General features: G+C 40.8%; 1 protein-coding gene across 2 annotated transcripts in view; it reads left to right on the top strand.

Annotated features, from left to right (window-relative positions):
- Anln (anillin actin binding protein) overlaps positions 1-14,357 on the top strand; it is a 58,226-nt gene that overhangs the window by 38,424 nt on the left and 5,445 nt on the right. The window contains exons 17-20 of one of the 2 annotated variants that reach the window (XM_029543746.1): positions 937-1,049; positions 2,963-3,016; positions 11,923-12,009; positions 12,783-12,890. In XM_029543746.1, coding sequence (XP_029399606.1) covers positions 937-1,049; positions 2,963-3,016; positions 11,923-12,009; positions 12,783-12,890 — 362 coding nt within the window. The remainder of the gene's footprint in view (positions 1-936; positions 1,050-2,962; positions 3,017-11,922; positions 12,010-12,782; positions 12,891-14,357) is intronic. The other variant, XM_021206514.2, reaches the window with a different exon arrangement.

Genomic DNA, 14,357 nt, shown 5'->3' with positions numbered 1-14,357 from the left:
TGGGTTTCTGAGTTCGAGGCCAGCCTGGTCTACAAAGTGAGCTCCAGGACAGCCAGGGCCATACAGAGAAACCCTATCTCAAAAAGCAAAAAAAAAAAAAAAAAGAAGAAGAAGAAAGGAAGAAAGGCTGAAGCAAGTGGACTGCTGTTCTTTCAAGGCTGTTCTGGGGTATGGTGAGTTCTAGGCCTGCCTGGCTGAAGGGGTGTATCCCTGTCTCAAAAAACAGAAGCAAATGAGAAAGAATGAGAAGAAATAAAAGACACTGGGGGCAGAGTCTCTGTGGCAGTTTGACTTCATTCATGTGGAGGGTGAGAGGTATTACTTAGTGTCTTAGCCACTATTCTGTTGCTGCGAAGAGACCAAAGCAGCTCTTAGAAGAGGAAGTGTTGGGCTGGTGAGATGGCTCAGTGGGTACTGGTCTTCTGAAGGTCCGGAGTTCAAATCCCAGCAACCACATGGTGGCTCACAACCATCTGTAACAAGATCTGACACCCCCTTCTGGAGTGTCTGAAGTCAGCTACAGTGTAATTACATATAATAAATAAATCTTTAAAAAAAAAAAAAAAAGAGGAAGTGTTTACTTAGAGACTTGCTTACAGTTTCAGAGGGTGAGTCCATGACTGTCACAGCAGGGACCAGACAGGCAGTACCAGAGCACTTTACACTCTGATCCACAGGCAGCATACAGGGGGGAGGGGAAAACTGAGACTGGCTTAGCATGGTCTTTTGAAACTTCAAACTCCAGGCCTAGAGACACATCTCCAGTGAGGCCATGTCTCCGCCAGCAGGCCACACACACCTCCTGATCTTCCTCAATGGTTTATCAACTGAGGACTGACCATTCAGCTCTACAAGCCTGAGAGGCCATTCCCATTTGAACTAGCACACTTAGAAAAGCCAATCTGAACTAAAGGTCACTCCCTGTTTTCTCCACAGTTATGGCCAGTCCCGGAGGTCTCAGTGCTGTGCGCACCAGCAACTTTACCCTAGTTGGATCTCACACACTCTCCTTATCTTCTGTGGGAGACACTAAGTTTGCTTTGGACAAGGTAACTCAGCTGTCCTTACGATTGTGTTGCACTGAAAACCATTAGCCTATAGACATTCCAGAGTACTTTCAATTGTTTAAAACCTTTGGCTGAGATAAACATTCTTTGAATTGTTCATATACAGGTACATGTGAGTGATAATGTTCGGAGTGTTTCATATTTTAATACTATAGCTAGTTAGATCTTCAGGTTTATATTGCTTTCTGTGCCAGTTAAGTGTTATGTCTTACAGTTAGATGCTCTTTATATTTTAAAACAATTCAATATGTTATAGATTTGGACTTTTCTATTTTATAGGCCAGGGTCTTGTCTGTGTCATTAAGACTAGCCTGAAACTGTCTTGTTCCTCCTGCCTCAGCCTCTTAGTACTGGGATTGTAGGCATGTACTAACAACATCTTTTTAGAAATTCTTTCCCGTGTTCCTTCCCAAATTTAATGCTTCAAACTTAAGATCTCTATTTTATCGCTATGGAGTGGGGTTTTTTTTTGCCATAAGTGTGAAATAAGTAAGTGTTTAAATAGCTAATGAGACCATGGTAAGGTATGAGAGAACTGGAGGTCAATAGCCTTGGTTTGACTCCTCATACATAATATTGTTTTTTTAAATACAGGTTTTTGCATCTTAATTTAAAAATTTGTAAATTTGTATTGGCATATAGTAATTTGCATATTTTCACATACAGTGTGAACTAATTCAGTCAGGATAATTAGACTTCCTGTCTACTTCTTAACATTTTACAACTAAAAGAACCTGTCTTAGTTTTTCCTAAAATGTATAATAGTTTTTTATGAACTATAATCCTCCCACTGTGATGTGAATACTAAATTTATTCCTTTTAACGAATTGTGGGTTTTTTCCTGTTTTTTCTTGGGTTTTTTTTTGTGTGTGTGTGTTTTGGTTTTTTGTTGTTGTTGTTGTTGTTGGTGGTGGTGGTGGTGGTGGTGGTTTTTTGGTTTTTGTTTGTTTGTTTCTTTTTTGGTTTTTGGTTTTTGGTTTTTTGAGACAGGGTTTCTCTGTGTAGCCCTGTCTGTCCTGGAACTCACTTTGTAGACCAGGCTGGCCTCGAACTCAGAAATCCGCCTGCCTCTACCTCTGCCTCCTGAGTGCTGGGATTAAAGGCGTGCGCCACCACGCCCAGCTCTCTTATTCTTTTTTGAGTTGAGGTCTCATAGCCCAGACCCTCAGTGTTATTAATGTATAGCTGAGGCTGACCTAGAACTCCCGACCTCCTGGTCTACCTGTAAATTGCTGAGAATACCAATATGATAACTTAGTTATCAAGCCTAGCTTGATTGTATCTTAGTACTTGGCTTGACCTTTAGTCCCCCCACCCCACCCCCATTCCTTCCCTCTTCCTGTTTCTCTTCTCCATCTCTAGAAATCACTGCTGGCATTTGTACTAACTTGTAAAACATCTTCCACATATGGGTAGAGCTTACAGCCTTTGGAGTTTTGTATCATATCAGAGAATTCTGCAGTCAGAACAGAGGTGAGGCTGAGGCTTGGTTTCTATTCTTTCTTATCTGTTTCTTCCTCTGCTACACTGGAAGGTGGGCAAACACAGTGCTTGTGCAGGCTCAGGCTGTAAGCTAGCAATTTACTTCTGAATTTTGAGCAAAGTCATTTCATCTCTCTAGGATCTTACTTTTTCTCATAGGAAATATTAGATCAATACAAGCCAGCGTATCTTTAAACTATAAAAAAAATTCTTTTTATTTTGGTTGATAGACAAAACTGCTGACTATATTTAAATTTTTGACTACCATTAACACAAAATAATGTATAATGTATTATTTTAACATGCTAAAACCTAAAATTGTAACTTATTTAGTAATTCAACTAGTCTTAGCACACTGAGTGATTCTGGGTCTTTTTTCTTTCTTTTTTCCTTTTTTTTTTTGTTTATTTTAGATAAATTTTGATGTAAGAGAGCAGGAGCTACTGGGCTATTTGTTCCAGGAAAAGGTTGCTTTATTTTCTTTACTTAAAATTAATATGCTTAAGAAATCATTTTCTGCCTGTGTTATTTCTTAATCATCATTATACTAATGCTGCTGATTAAGTATATGTTCTAATGAATAAATTAAATTGAATAAATTTTTTTTAAATTATTTAAAAAAAAAACAGTAACTAACCAACCATTGATTTCTAGTCCATGTGCATTTGTTCCACTAAACACTCTTGTATATTTTTGGTATACTTGAATAATTAACAAAATATATGTTACATATGAGGCAAAAAAGCTATTCTTTTGGCTCTTGGGTATGGGTATCTTTCTCTACTTTCACAATTCTTCAAAAGTTTTCTTTTTTAATTTCTTGATAATTTTTCATTGCTTTGGATTTTTCTCTGTATATTTTCTTCTATTTTATGGTTTTTCTTTTTTTTAAGATGGTTTCATTTATTCTTGGCTGTCTTCAAACTTTACTATGTAACCAAAGGTGACCTTCAACTTGGTTCTCTTTACCTTCTTTACCTTCTCTTTACCTTCACAGCCATTGGTCTTCGTGACTGGACTATGGATGGGATCAGATTCAGGGTTTCGTGCGTGGTAGACAAGGACTCTACCAACTGAGCTGCATTCCCAGACCACCTTTTATAATTTTTAAAAATCTATATTCACTTTCATATTTATTTATTTGATTGTTTGTTTGTTTAATGTATGTAAGTACATGGAGAGGGCATCAGATCCCATGATAGATGGTTGTGAGCCACTATGTGGGTGCTGGGAATTGAACTCAGGTCCTCTGGAAGAGCAGTCAGTACTCTTAACCACTGAGCCATCTCTCCAGCCCTCATATTTATTTTTTTTATCAGTACTAATTAGAATAGGAAATTAATAACTATGTTTAAGACTAAAATTGTTCCATATTTGACTTCTGATACTAAAAGAGCTATTGGTATGATGTTTTAAGATTGTTCTTATGGGTATGAGTATTTTGGCTGTGTGTATGTATATGCACCATGTATGTACCTGGTTCCTGCAGAGGCCAGAAGGAGGGAGTTAGATGCCCTAGAACCACAAGTAGGAGGTTTCCATGTTAAATGAGCTGATACCTAAATTAAAAGCTGAATCCTGGAGCCTAAATCATGAGCCCCAATCAGTTGCAGACTTTACGCTCTTTATGCCAGTGCGACATCCAGCTTTATACTGTAGTGGGAAGAGCTCGACTGGCTTGAAAGAACCACTGAGGTATGTGGAGAGAGGTTTTCTTTAGGAAACGGTAAATATTTTTTTGGGAAAACAGTAATGAAATAAAACAAGTATAGACTTAGAGGACTTTGACGTTAGAGCCAGAGTGACTGGGAGCTCTTTCTCCTTAGACAGTTTGTACTGTGTAGCTCTGGCTGCCTGGGATTTCTTGGTCGACACTGTTTGCCTTGAGCTTGTCTTCAACTCATAGTGATCCACCTGCCTCTGCCTCCCAAGTGCTGGAATCTAAGCCATAACATAAGCTAAGACACCTGACCAATTAGGCATTCTTATCTGTAAAGAAATTCAATTTATGCCTTTTTGTCGGTGTAATCATCTCTGCCTTTTTATGCTCACCTGTGCCAGGCTGTGATGACATACATTGTTCATTCATCCTGGATATCTCTTAATAATAATCAGTGAAGTCAGATGCCTTAGAAAGACCCAGGCAGAACAGATTAGGTCAGGGGCCTTTTATCCTGTGTGTTAGTAAGGAAGATTTGACAGGGTTTGAAATTGGTTTCTTGTTTTTGTTTTTCTTTTTTTCTTTTCTTTTTTTTTTCTTCTTCAAGACAGGGTTTCTCTGCATAGCCCTGGCTGTCCTGGAACTCATTCTGTAGACCAGGCTGGCCTCTGCCTCCCAAGTGCTGGGATCAAAGGTGTGTGCCACCACACCCGGTGTCTTTTGTTTTTCATATCAGGGATTTGGTGTGTAGCCCTGACTGCCCTGGTCTTGCCCTGCAGATCTTATATAAATATTTCCATGCTAGATAGTTACCATGCTTTAATTTGCAAGAAAATATCAACTCCTAAACTTAATTGGTAGGAACAATGTAGTTTCAGTTTTAGATTTTTTTTTTTTNAATTTTTTTTTTCCTGAGATAGAGAGTATGTGTTGTGTATGGGGTCTTGAGATTCAAACTGAGGGACTCATGCACGGTAGAGTGCCCCTCACTGATTTTGTCAGTTTTTGCAGTATATATTAAACTTCCTGGTGAACTGTTCCATTTATCTCTGATCTCTATTGTTATAGACTTGACTTTCTTTTTTGAGGTCTCTTGTGTAGTCCAAGCTGACCACAAATGTGTTTCGATCCTCTGCCTCAGCCTCCTGAGCACTGGAGACCCTGGACTAGGACACCACCCCTGCCTCCCCCACGGCTGGGTTTCGGGGCTCTGTCTCCTGTGCCTTCCTCTTCCTCAGAGTCCATCTGCTTCAGGTCTATGTCTTAGGTGCAGCCTGTGCTCATGGTTGTTACATACCCGAAAGGCCCTCTCTCTTCCCATTTTTCTCTTTCCTTTTCATTGAGCTGTTAGCTCATTTACTTCTAGTCTCACACAAATGTGGGTAAATTACACCTCACTGTCAGTCTTTTTCTTGCTTTAAGAATAAACTATGAAGATGTTATCAAAGTTCATCAGAAAACTTGCAGAATATTTAATCTTCATTCTTCAGGGATCGTTCACTTACAGATTGGGCCATCAGGTCATATCGTAAATCCTGGCTCTGTCTTGTATTCCGGTGGGCGTCAATTAGATATCCACCTTGTTCTCCTTTTTTTCAGTGATGTATGCTTTGCACAAGGCCTTCTTGGTCTCCAGGCGAGAGCAACCAAGCAAGCTTCAGTTCAGTGAGGACTTCTCCTCAGCCTTGGGTGGGGCTGGGTGGGGCTAGGTGGGGCTTGCAGCTGTCAGACCTTGGCACCTTTCCCTCTGAAAGCAGAAACGTGCTGGGGGTGTGCTGAGCCTTCCCTTCCTACCTTCTCAGTCACTCTCTGCTTTGTTTTAAAGACTTGTTTGTTTGGTTTTTATTTTGTGGGTTTTTTGTTTTTGTTTGCTTAGTAAACAAGGCTGGCCTCAAACACAGCTCCATCTTCCTCTGACTCCTGAGTGCTGAGATTAAAGGCCTGGGCTCACGCACCCAGCAAGATTGTTGGGTTTATATTGACAATCTAACCTGAACTGCTTTTGAACTCACTGCGTAGCAGTGTAGCACAGGCTGGCCTCAGGCTTGTGGCATTCCTCTCAGCTCCAGAGTGTTTAAAATTTGAAGCTCCCTTTGGGTTGTTTGGGTTCAGCTTTTGTTTCAGATACCTTGAGACTGAGCTGGGCCTTCTGGTCTCCAGCCTGTTTGCAGCTAGCATTTGCTCTTGACATGCTGGTAGGGAAGCCTGGCAGGCAGGATGCCACTTACCTGACAGGCAAGACAGCCCCCTGCACCGTGCACAGGGGAAAGTGGTCCCTAGCAGAGGCCGAGATCTTCCTGGAGCTTAGTGCGAGCCACGTAGTGCTTTCAAAGCACTTGGATATCTTCACATTATTTTAGCCCAAACACCAGGAAACATTTGTTTAATGTCTTTTTTTTTTTTTTTTTAAGATTTATTTATTTTATGTATGTGAGTACACTGTAGCTGTCTTCAGGCACACCAGAAGAGGGCATCAGATTCCATTACAGATGGTTGTGAGCCACCATGTGGTTGCTGGGAATTGAACTCAGGACCTTTGGAAGAGCAGCCAGTGCTCTTAACCATTGAACCATTGCTACAGCCCCATCTTTTTTCTTTAATTTTGAAATTATAATTATGTAATTTCTCCCCTCTCTTTTCTCCCTTCAAACCCTTCCAAACACCCATTCTTGCCCTCTTTCAAATTCCTGGCCTCTGACATCCCTCGGAGACACACCTTAGCCATGCTCGCTGACCCTCTGACTCTCGGCCCTCCTGCTCCCTCTTCCTCAACTGCAGGCCAGGGAGGTGGGGTATAGAGGAATCGCCTGGGGCAGGACTCCACAGCTCTGTTTTGGTTGTTGTAGTCTGCCATAATGGTCTCAGTCTGCTGCAAACAGAAGTTAAGTTTGTTTTGTTTTGTTTGTTTTTGTTAAGTTTACCCAGTTTTGTTGTTGTTTTTTTGTTTTTAAAGAAATGAGGCCTTTTATAAGGTTTTTTTCTAAAGATTTATTTATTTGTTTGTTTAATGTGAGTACACTGTAGCTGTTTTCAGACATCCCAGAAGAGGGCATCCGATCTCATTACAGATGATTGTGAGCCACCATGTGGGTGCTGGGATTTAAACTCAGGGCCTTCAGAAGAGCAGTCAGTGCTTTTAACCAGTGAGCCATCTCTCCAGCCCCTTTTGTAAGTTTGTAATCTCTAAATTAGAAATAGAATCCTGGGCACTTAATTGTACAAATCTTTCAAACTCAGTGAAATAAAGTTAGTAGACAGAATTTGGGAATAGTTTTTTGGGAATGTATCTGTCCCTGATTAGTATATCAGCCATGGTGGAGAGCAGTCACTATCTTGTGAGTAAAGGGACACGGTTTCCATACAGGCAAACGCACCCCTTCTTCAGAGGTTAAACAGCGTCCCAGCTGGAGCTCAGCACTGCTGCACTGGCACCTCTAGTCCTGTTTCTGTCTTCTGTCAGGCTGACTGACTCCTGGACTCCAGAGTTTTAGAAATCTGCCCCTAGTAAATAAAACGGCATAAGAACTGAGCTCTGTGTTAGGTGTGTTTCAGACAATCTTTAAAATGAGTATATGATCTACAGGTGATTATTGTCACATCCCTTGTTCTCCTGGGATACAAATAGAGTATTTAAGGGAAGTATTGTTAGTGCCATGTAGGTCCATAAAGCCTTACCTTTCCTCTCTTCAAGGAAAGTTAGGAACAGGAATTTGCCAAGGGAAACATGGGGTTATTTAAAGCTTTGCCTATCCAGAGAAGATAGCCTCTGTGTGTGTGTGTGTGTGTGTGTGTGTGTGTGTGTGTGTGTGTCAGAGTTTATAAAAAAGAAATGTCCTAAAACCAGGAAATATGTGTATGTTAATTTGTGAGATAAATTTTCTGAAATCCCCTTTGAGGAGGCAGTGCGCTTATTGTCAGCCATTAGCCTTTGCCTCCACCAGCCAGAGAGTCATGGGGAAATTTTGAGTTAATTGGCTCTGAATCCCTCTTTTAGTAGTGTGTTTGTGTGTGTTGTAAATAGATGCTTCTTAACTTGAAATGAGTTCATATTCTGATCATCTCATTATAAATTGGAAATTCACTTCAGATACCAAAAGCTATTGAACATGGCTTATCCCTCCCATAAATATAGCCAGGACACTTATATTGGCCTGTGTTGGACAGACTCATGTAACATAAATGCTGTTGTTTAGGAAAGTAATAGATAGGATAGCTCGTGGACTTTGCTGAATCTTTTAATCAGTAAAAACCTGCTAAGGGCATGAAATACTGAAAAGTAACAGCTGCCTATTTGTGGCTGATGGAGCTGTGGTAGGCAGTGCTGCCCAGTAACAAGAGACCCATCTCGTTAGCCTGGGAAAGATAAGAACTCAAAGTATGTTCTCTACTTATTGCACAGCACAGTTGTAAGTATCAAATACCATAAACTGAGTCATTGTAACTTGTTAAGAATATTTCTTATGTGTTTAATTTCTTCCCTTTAAAACAAACTTGTTTTTCTTATGAAAAGTATGTACACAAAAGCTACTCTACAGCTATAGAAAGTACCCACATTTCCCTGGAGATTGACACAGGAGGACATAAGAGGCCATAAGAATGTTTGAGACTGACTGGTCATGCTATGTATATTAGGAGTTCATTGCTTCTAAAATGAACAGCTGGGGATCGTGGTTCACATCTTTAACTTGAGAACTTAAGAAAGCTGCAGATCCATCTCTTGAGTTTAAGGTCAGCCTGGGTGCTATGTACTAAGGCCTTGTCTCCAAAAAATGAAAAGGAAAAAAAAAAGGAAAAGCAACCCTCCACACAGATACACACACAGCTTAGTAAGTAAACAATGACCCACTAAGGTAAAACTCACTCAACAAGAACAGAAGTTCTGACATGAATCATCTGGCAGCTCTTACCCATTCGTGACATTGTACAGTGCTGTCTCTGTCTCCAAAAGTGGGTGAAGCTCTTTGACAACATTTGAGTGACTTCTGACATCTTGGCTTGCTTCTGTGGATATATGCACATGCGATGTATGAGTGCCTGTGTGTGCTCTTTTGAGCTTATCTCCAGGAACGTAACTGAGTCATATGGATAATTTGGCTTATCCTTATAAAGAGCCACCAAACAATTTTCACAGAACCCAGAACACTGGATATTCCTACAGATAATGCCATGAGGTTCCATTTCCCTGTTCTCTTTTTAAGACATAACCATCCTAGGAGCTGTGCAGTGGCTTGAAGTGGCTTTACGATTGAGTTTGAGCCACCACAACCATCTGCCTTGTGAGTTTAATTTCTCTTGTGAGTTCAGTTTTGGCTCTTTTGCTGTTAAGCTCTTTGGCTTTTCTAGCACTACAAATTTATTTGATCATTTAATTTAAAAAAAAAAAAAAAAAGTATTTTATGTATGTGAGTACACTGTAGCTGTCTTCAGACACACCAGAAGAGGGCATCAGATCCCATTACAGATGGTTGTGAGCCACTATGTAGTTGCTAGGAATTAAACTCGGGACTTCTGGAAGGGGAGTCAGAGCTCGTAACCACTGAGCCATCTCTGTAGTGCAAATACAACTTTAAGAACCAATTCCTTTGTCTCATGCTCATGTGATTATAGTGTCCTGGGAGTCTTTTTTTTTTTTTTCCCTAAATTGCATTTATTTACTTTGTGTCTGTGCTTGTGCAGGTCATAATAGTACTTTTATGTAAGTCGGACAGTGTGGGCACTGGGGATCAACCTCAGGTTGTCTCTCGGGTCTCAAGCACTCTTACCCACTGAATCATCTTAGTGGCCCTGGCTTTTTTCTTTTTTGTTTGTTTGGTTTGGTTTTTTGAGGTACAAAGCCTCCTGTACCCAGCTTGGCCTTGAACTTACTCTGTATCTGAGGATGATCTTAACCATTTCCACTTCCCACTGCTTGGGTTAAACTTGTCCACTGCTGTTGGCTGTAATTGTTATAATTGTTTTTAACATATTAATATACGTATGACTGCATTTTGTTTCCTTCTTTTTATGCATGCATATATTTTTTATACATGCATAAATATTTTGATTACATTTATAACAGAGATGTAAGAACCTTTGTGGCTACACCACTGAAGAAAATGTCTTTTCTTTACTCTTCGATTGTTTATCTGCCTATTAATCCTGGGGGATGGGTGGGGCCCTATGAGCACCTTCCCCTTTCATGACAGAATGTTGACAGGCCTAATCTCACACAGGTTCTGTACAGCTAACCACAGCTACTGTGAGGGCAGAAATGCAATGGCCATGTCTTAGCCCTGAGTCAGCACATTCCACATCATTACCCCTGAGTCAGCACATCCCATTGTCATCCCCTCTTCCTCCAACTGTTACCTCATTACCCCTCCTTCACTCAGCAGTCATTTAGTCTCTGCATTTTGATCAGCTGTGGGTCTCTGTAGTTTGTTGCTAATTTTTGAGGAGTCCCTGTTCTAAACGGATTTTAATTTTGATGAAGCCTATCTTACTCTCATGTTATTTGTGATTTTTATATCATATCTGACAATTCATTGCTAAATTATAATTATGAAATTTTACTTCTGTGTTTTCTTCTAAAGATATTTCTATAATATTAGTTCTCATTTAAGTCATTATCTATCCTGGGTTAACTTTATGTTTGGTGTGAGGGTGAAGTTTAGCTTGTCCTGCTTAGCTTTTCTGCCAACTTGACATAAGCTAGAGTTATTTGAGATTAGGGATCTTTAATTGAGAAAATACTTCCAGATTGGCTTGTGGGCATCTTCTTTGATGTGGGAAGGCCTAGCTTACTGTGGGCAGCGGCACTACTAAGCAGATGATCCTGGGGTGTACAAGACAGGGCTGTGAAAATCATAGGGAGCAAGCTAGTAAGCAGCACTCCTTCATGGCTTCTGCTTCAGTTCCTGCCCTGACTTTCCTCTGTAATGGACTGTCCCTGAAAATGTAAGATGAAGTATGTCCTTTCCTCTCTAAGATGCTTTTGGACATGGTGTTCTAGCACAGCAGTGCAAGCACAACAAAGACACCAGCCTTACTCCTTTGCATGTGAATTTCCAGTTTTCTCAATGCTATTTGTTCAAGACTGCTCTATTTTTTAGAGTAGTCTTGGCATGATTTTCAAAAATTAATTGTCAAGAAAACCACCAATAATTGGGTATCAGGATTTAGGGTTTTGTTGTTTTTTTTTTTTGGTCTCTGCCTTTTTTTGGTTTTCAGTCCTACAGATTGGGTCAGGGCCTTGTGCATGCTACACATGTCCTCACCCACTGCCACTTCTCCAGCCCTTTCCTGGCTCTCAGCTCTGCTCCATTTCCTGTGTCTGTCCTTACGCTTCTGTCTTGCTGTTGTGATTGTTTAAGCTTTGAATTAATTCCTGAAATGGGGAAAGGCGTTCATCCCATGCTCCTCTGATTGTTTTGATGACCTGCAGTTTCATTTAGATTAAGGATTGTCTTTGCAGTCTTTGTGTGTTATGTACTGCTGAGCGTTGCTGCTGTAGGCTATAAGCAGTCGTTCTCTCCAGACGCTCCTGTGAATGCACTCAGAAGTGTCTAAGAGTACACTTTAGAATTAGGTGGTGCTAAGGAACTGGTAGATCTTTTATACTTAAGCTTTAGCATGTGATTTTTTTTTTCAGGGTATATAGTATTCTCTGTTCATTATGTATCAGGAACACACTTTAAAATGATTTTACAAATAATGTTCTGCTTTTCTTCGCAGGTACCTTTTTTGTCTCCGTTGGAAGGTCACATCTGTTTAAAACTCAGCTGTCAAGTGAGCTCAGCTGTTGAGGAGAAAGGTTTCCTTGTGAGTGCTGCCTCCTGACCTTTGGTGCCCTTTCTTCAGTTTCCCTAAAGCAGGGTTCCTCAACACGTGGGTCTTGTCACTTTGGGGGTTGAACAACCCTTTCACAGGGGTAGTGAGAAAGGAGGCAGGAGCATGCTCAGATCGATCCTGCAGAGGATTAAACCTGCTTCTTTTAACTTGAACTAGAAGTGGTAGGTTTCTTTCAACATTTTATTGTGAAAAATGGCAGCTGCCTAAAAATGTTGCCATCACTTTACAAAGCGTATGCACTGGCTCTCTCAGTTCTGTCATTACTCTAGTATGTTTGCTTATAAGACAGTCTCTCTTGCTTAGCTCTAGCCGTTCTAGAACTCTATATGTAGCTCTGGCTGGCCTTGATCACCTGCCTTCCAATTAAAGGCATGTGGCACCGTGCCTAGCTTGATCTAGAAATTCTTTAATGCATTTTTGATAGAGACAATCAACCTTTTATTACTGAACTGAAAGATGAGATAAAATCGTGCAAATATATTTTCACTTAAAAATATAGCATATGGAAACTTGTTCTTAAGTTTCCAATGTCAGCCAGGTGGTGCACACCTTTAATCTCAGAGTTTGGGAGGCAGAGGCTCGAGGGTCTCTGGGAGTTCAAGACCAGACCAGGCAGCCTGATCTACAGGAACAGCCAGGGATGTTACATGGAAACACCCTGTCTGGGGGGGGGAGGTAGATTGGTGGGTGGATGGATGGATGGGTGGATGAATTCTAATATCAGTGTTTTCATTAACTTCCAGACCATATTTGAAGATGTTAGTGGCTTTGGTGCCTGGCACCGAAGATGGTGTGTTCTCTCTGGCAACTGTATCTCTTACTGGACTTACCCAGATGATGAGAGGCGAAAGGTAATTGACACAACTCAAGTGAGTGGGGAAAGTCCTGCTGGGCTTCTGTGGTGCTTCATGAATGCATGTCCCCTGTCCCCATTCCTTAGCTTCCCTTATGTATGAATGAATGAAAAATAACTGTTGATGTTCTGGCTGTGTGCCCTCCTATAGCTAACACTAAATAGTAGTAATTATGTATGCATCCATGAATCATCTCCCTTACCCTCCTACTCCACCCAGCTAGTGCTGGAGACTGAGCCCAAGCCTTGTGTCTGGTACACCTGCTAAGCTTGCCTAAATCCCCAGACTACGAGCTTGTCTGATTCAAACAAAAACAAATGCTTTTTAAACTGCACTTGTCTATGATGAGACATTCTGATGTCATTCTAAAGCAATAGACTTGCCTATAATGCTTTTAATAGATACTAAATAATACATTGTAGTTATTAAAAGTATGAAAAATTTGTACAAGATTTATTTTTACTTTATATGTATATGTGTACTGCCTGTGTGTATGTCTGTACCACATGTGTGCGTGATGCCCATGGAGGTCAATAGAGGGCATCGGATCCCCCTGCTGCTGGAGTACTGATGGTTGTGACCACCATGTGGGTTCTGGCAACTGAGTCTGGGTCTTCTGAAAGGACAGTGAGCACTCTTAACCACTGAGCCATCTCTCCAGCTCTAAAATTATTATATTTAAAATATATTCTAAAACATTTAAGAGATTCAAGAAAGCATTAAAAAAAAAAGTGAGCTCTTCAGTTAAAACTCCCCATAGGATTTTCTCTTCTACCAGAGATGGTGCCTGTGGTGAGAGTGTGCTGGGCCTTTGTGTTCCTTAGCATTGTAGTTGTGGTGCTATAACTGCACATTGTTAACTATTACACGAACGGTACTGTGTATCGACCATTGAGTCAGTGTGGGTGAGCGGTCAGTCTAGGCTGGCGTGTCGCCCTAGTTTGTTCCTTTTCCTCTCCTGTATAGGATTCCATTGTACAAACATGTCATGGTGAATTGATTTATTGTGTTTGTGCATTGCTGCATTTAAACGCAGCCCTGTGGCCTTTGATAAGGCCAGTGAGGTTGAAGATAGAAGGCATGAGGAACATGAACTGTAATAGTTCATGGAGCAAGGATGGAAGGTGAAGAAATAGCCCAAAGCCTCAGAGATGGGTATGTGTGGAATGCTTAGAGGATTGTGCAAATCGAATTGGCTTTTCTCTGGTACCTAAAGATTTCTGTGATGCTATTATGCTGCAAACCAGCTTGCAGTTGTTGTCAGAGGTGTAAAGAGGAGCTAGGGTTTGAGTCACGTCAGTGAAGCAGACTGAGTCAGATTCATTGGAAATGCTTTCCCTCTCTCGTTAGCTCTGATCACAATTGAGTCTGTAGATGGAACTGCATGTGCTCCAAAGGTTCTCATGAACACTTTTGTATTACCATCTTTTGTCAGAATAAATGAAACATACATTCTTTTTTTTT

This window comes from Mus pahari, chromosome 10, assembly GCF_900095145.1.
Source record: "Mus pahari chromosome 10, PAHARI_EIJ_v1.1, whole genome shotgun sequence".
NCBI lineage: Eukaryota > Metazoa > Chordata > Mammalia > Rodentia > Muridae > Mus > Mus pahari.
The sequence above is the reverse complement of the archived record's forward strand: the minus strand, read 5'-3'. Positions and strand labels throughout refer to the sequence as shown.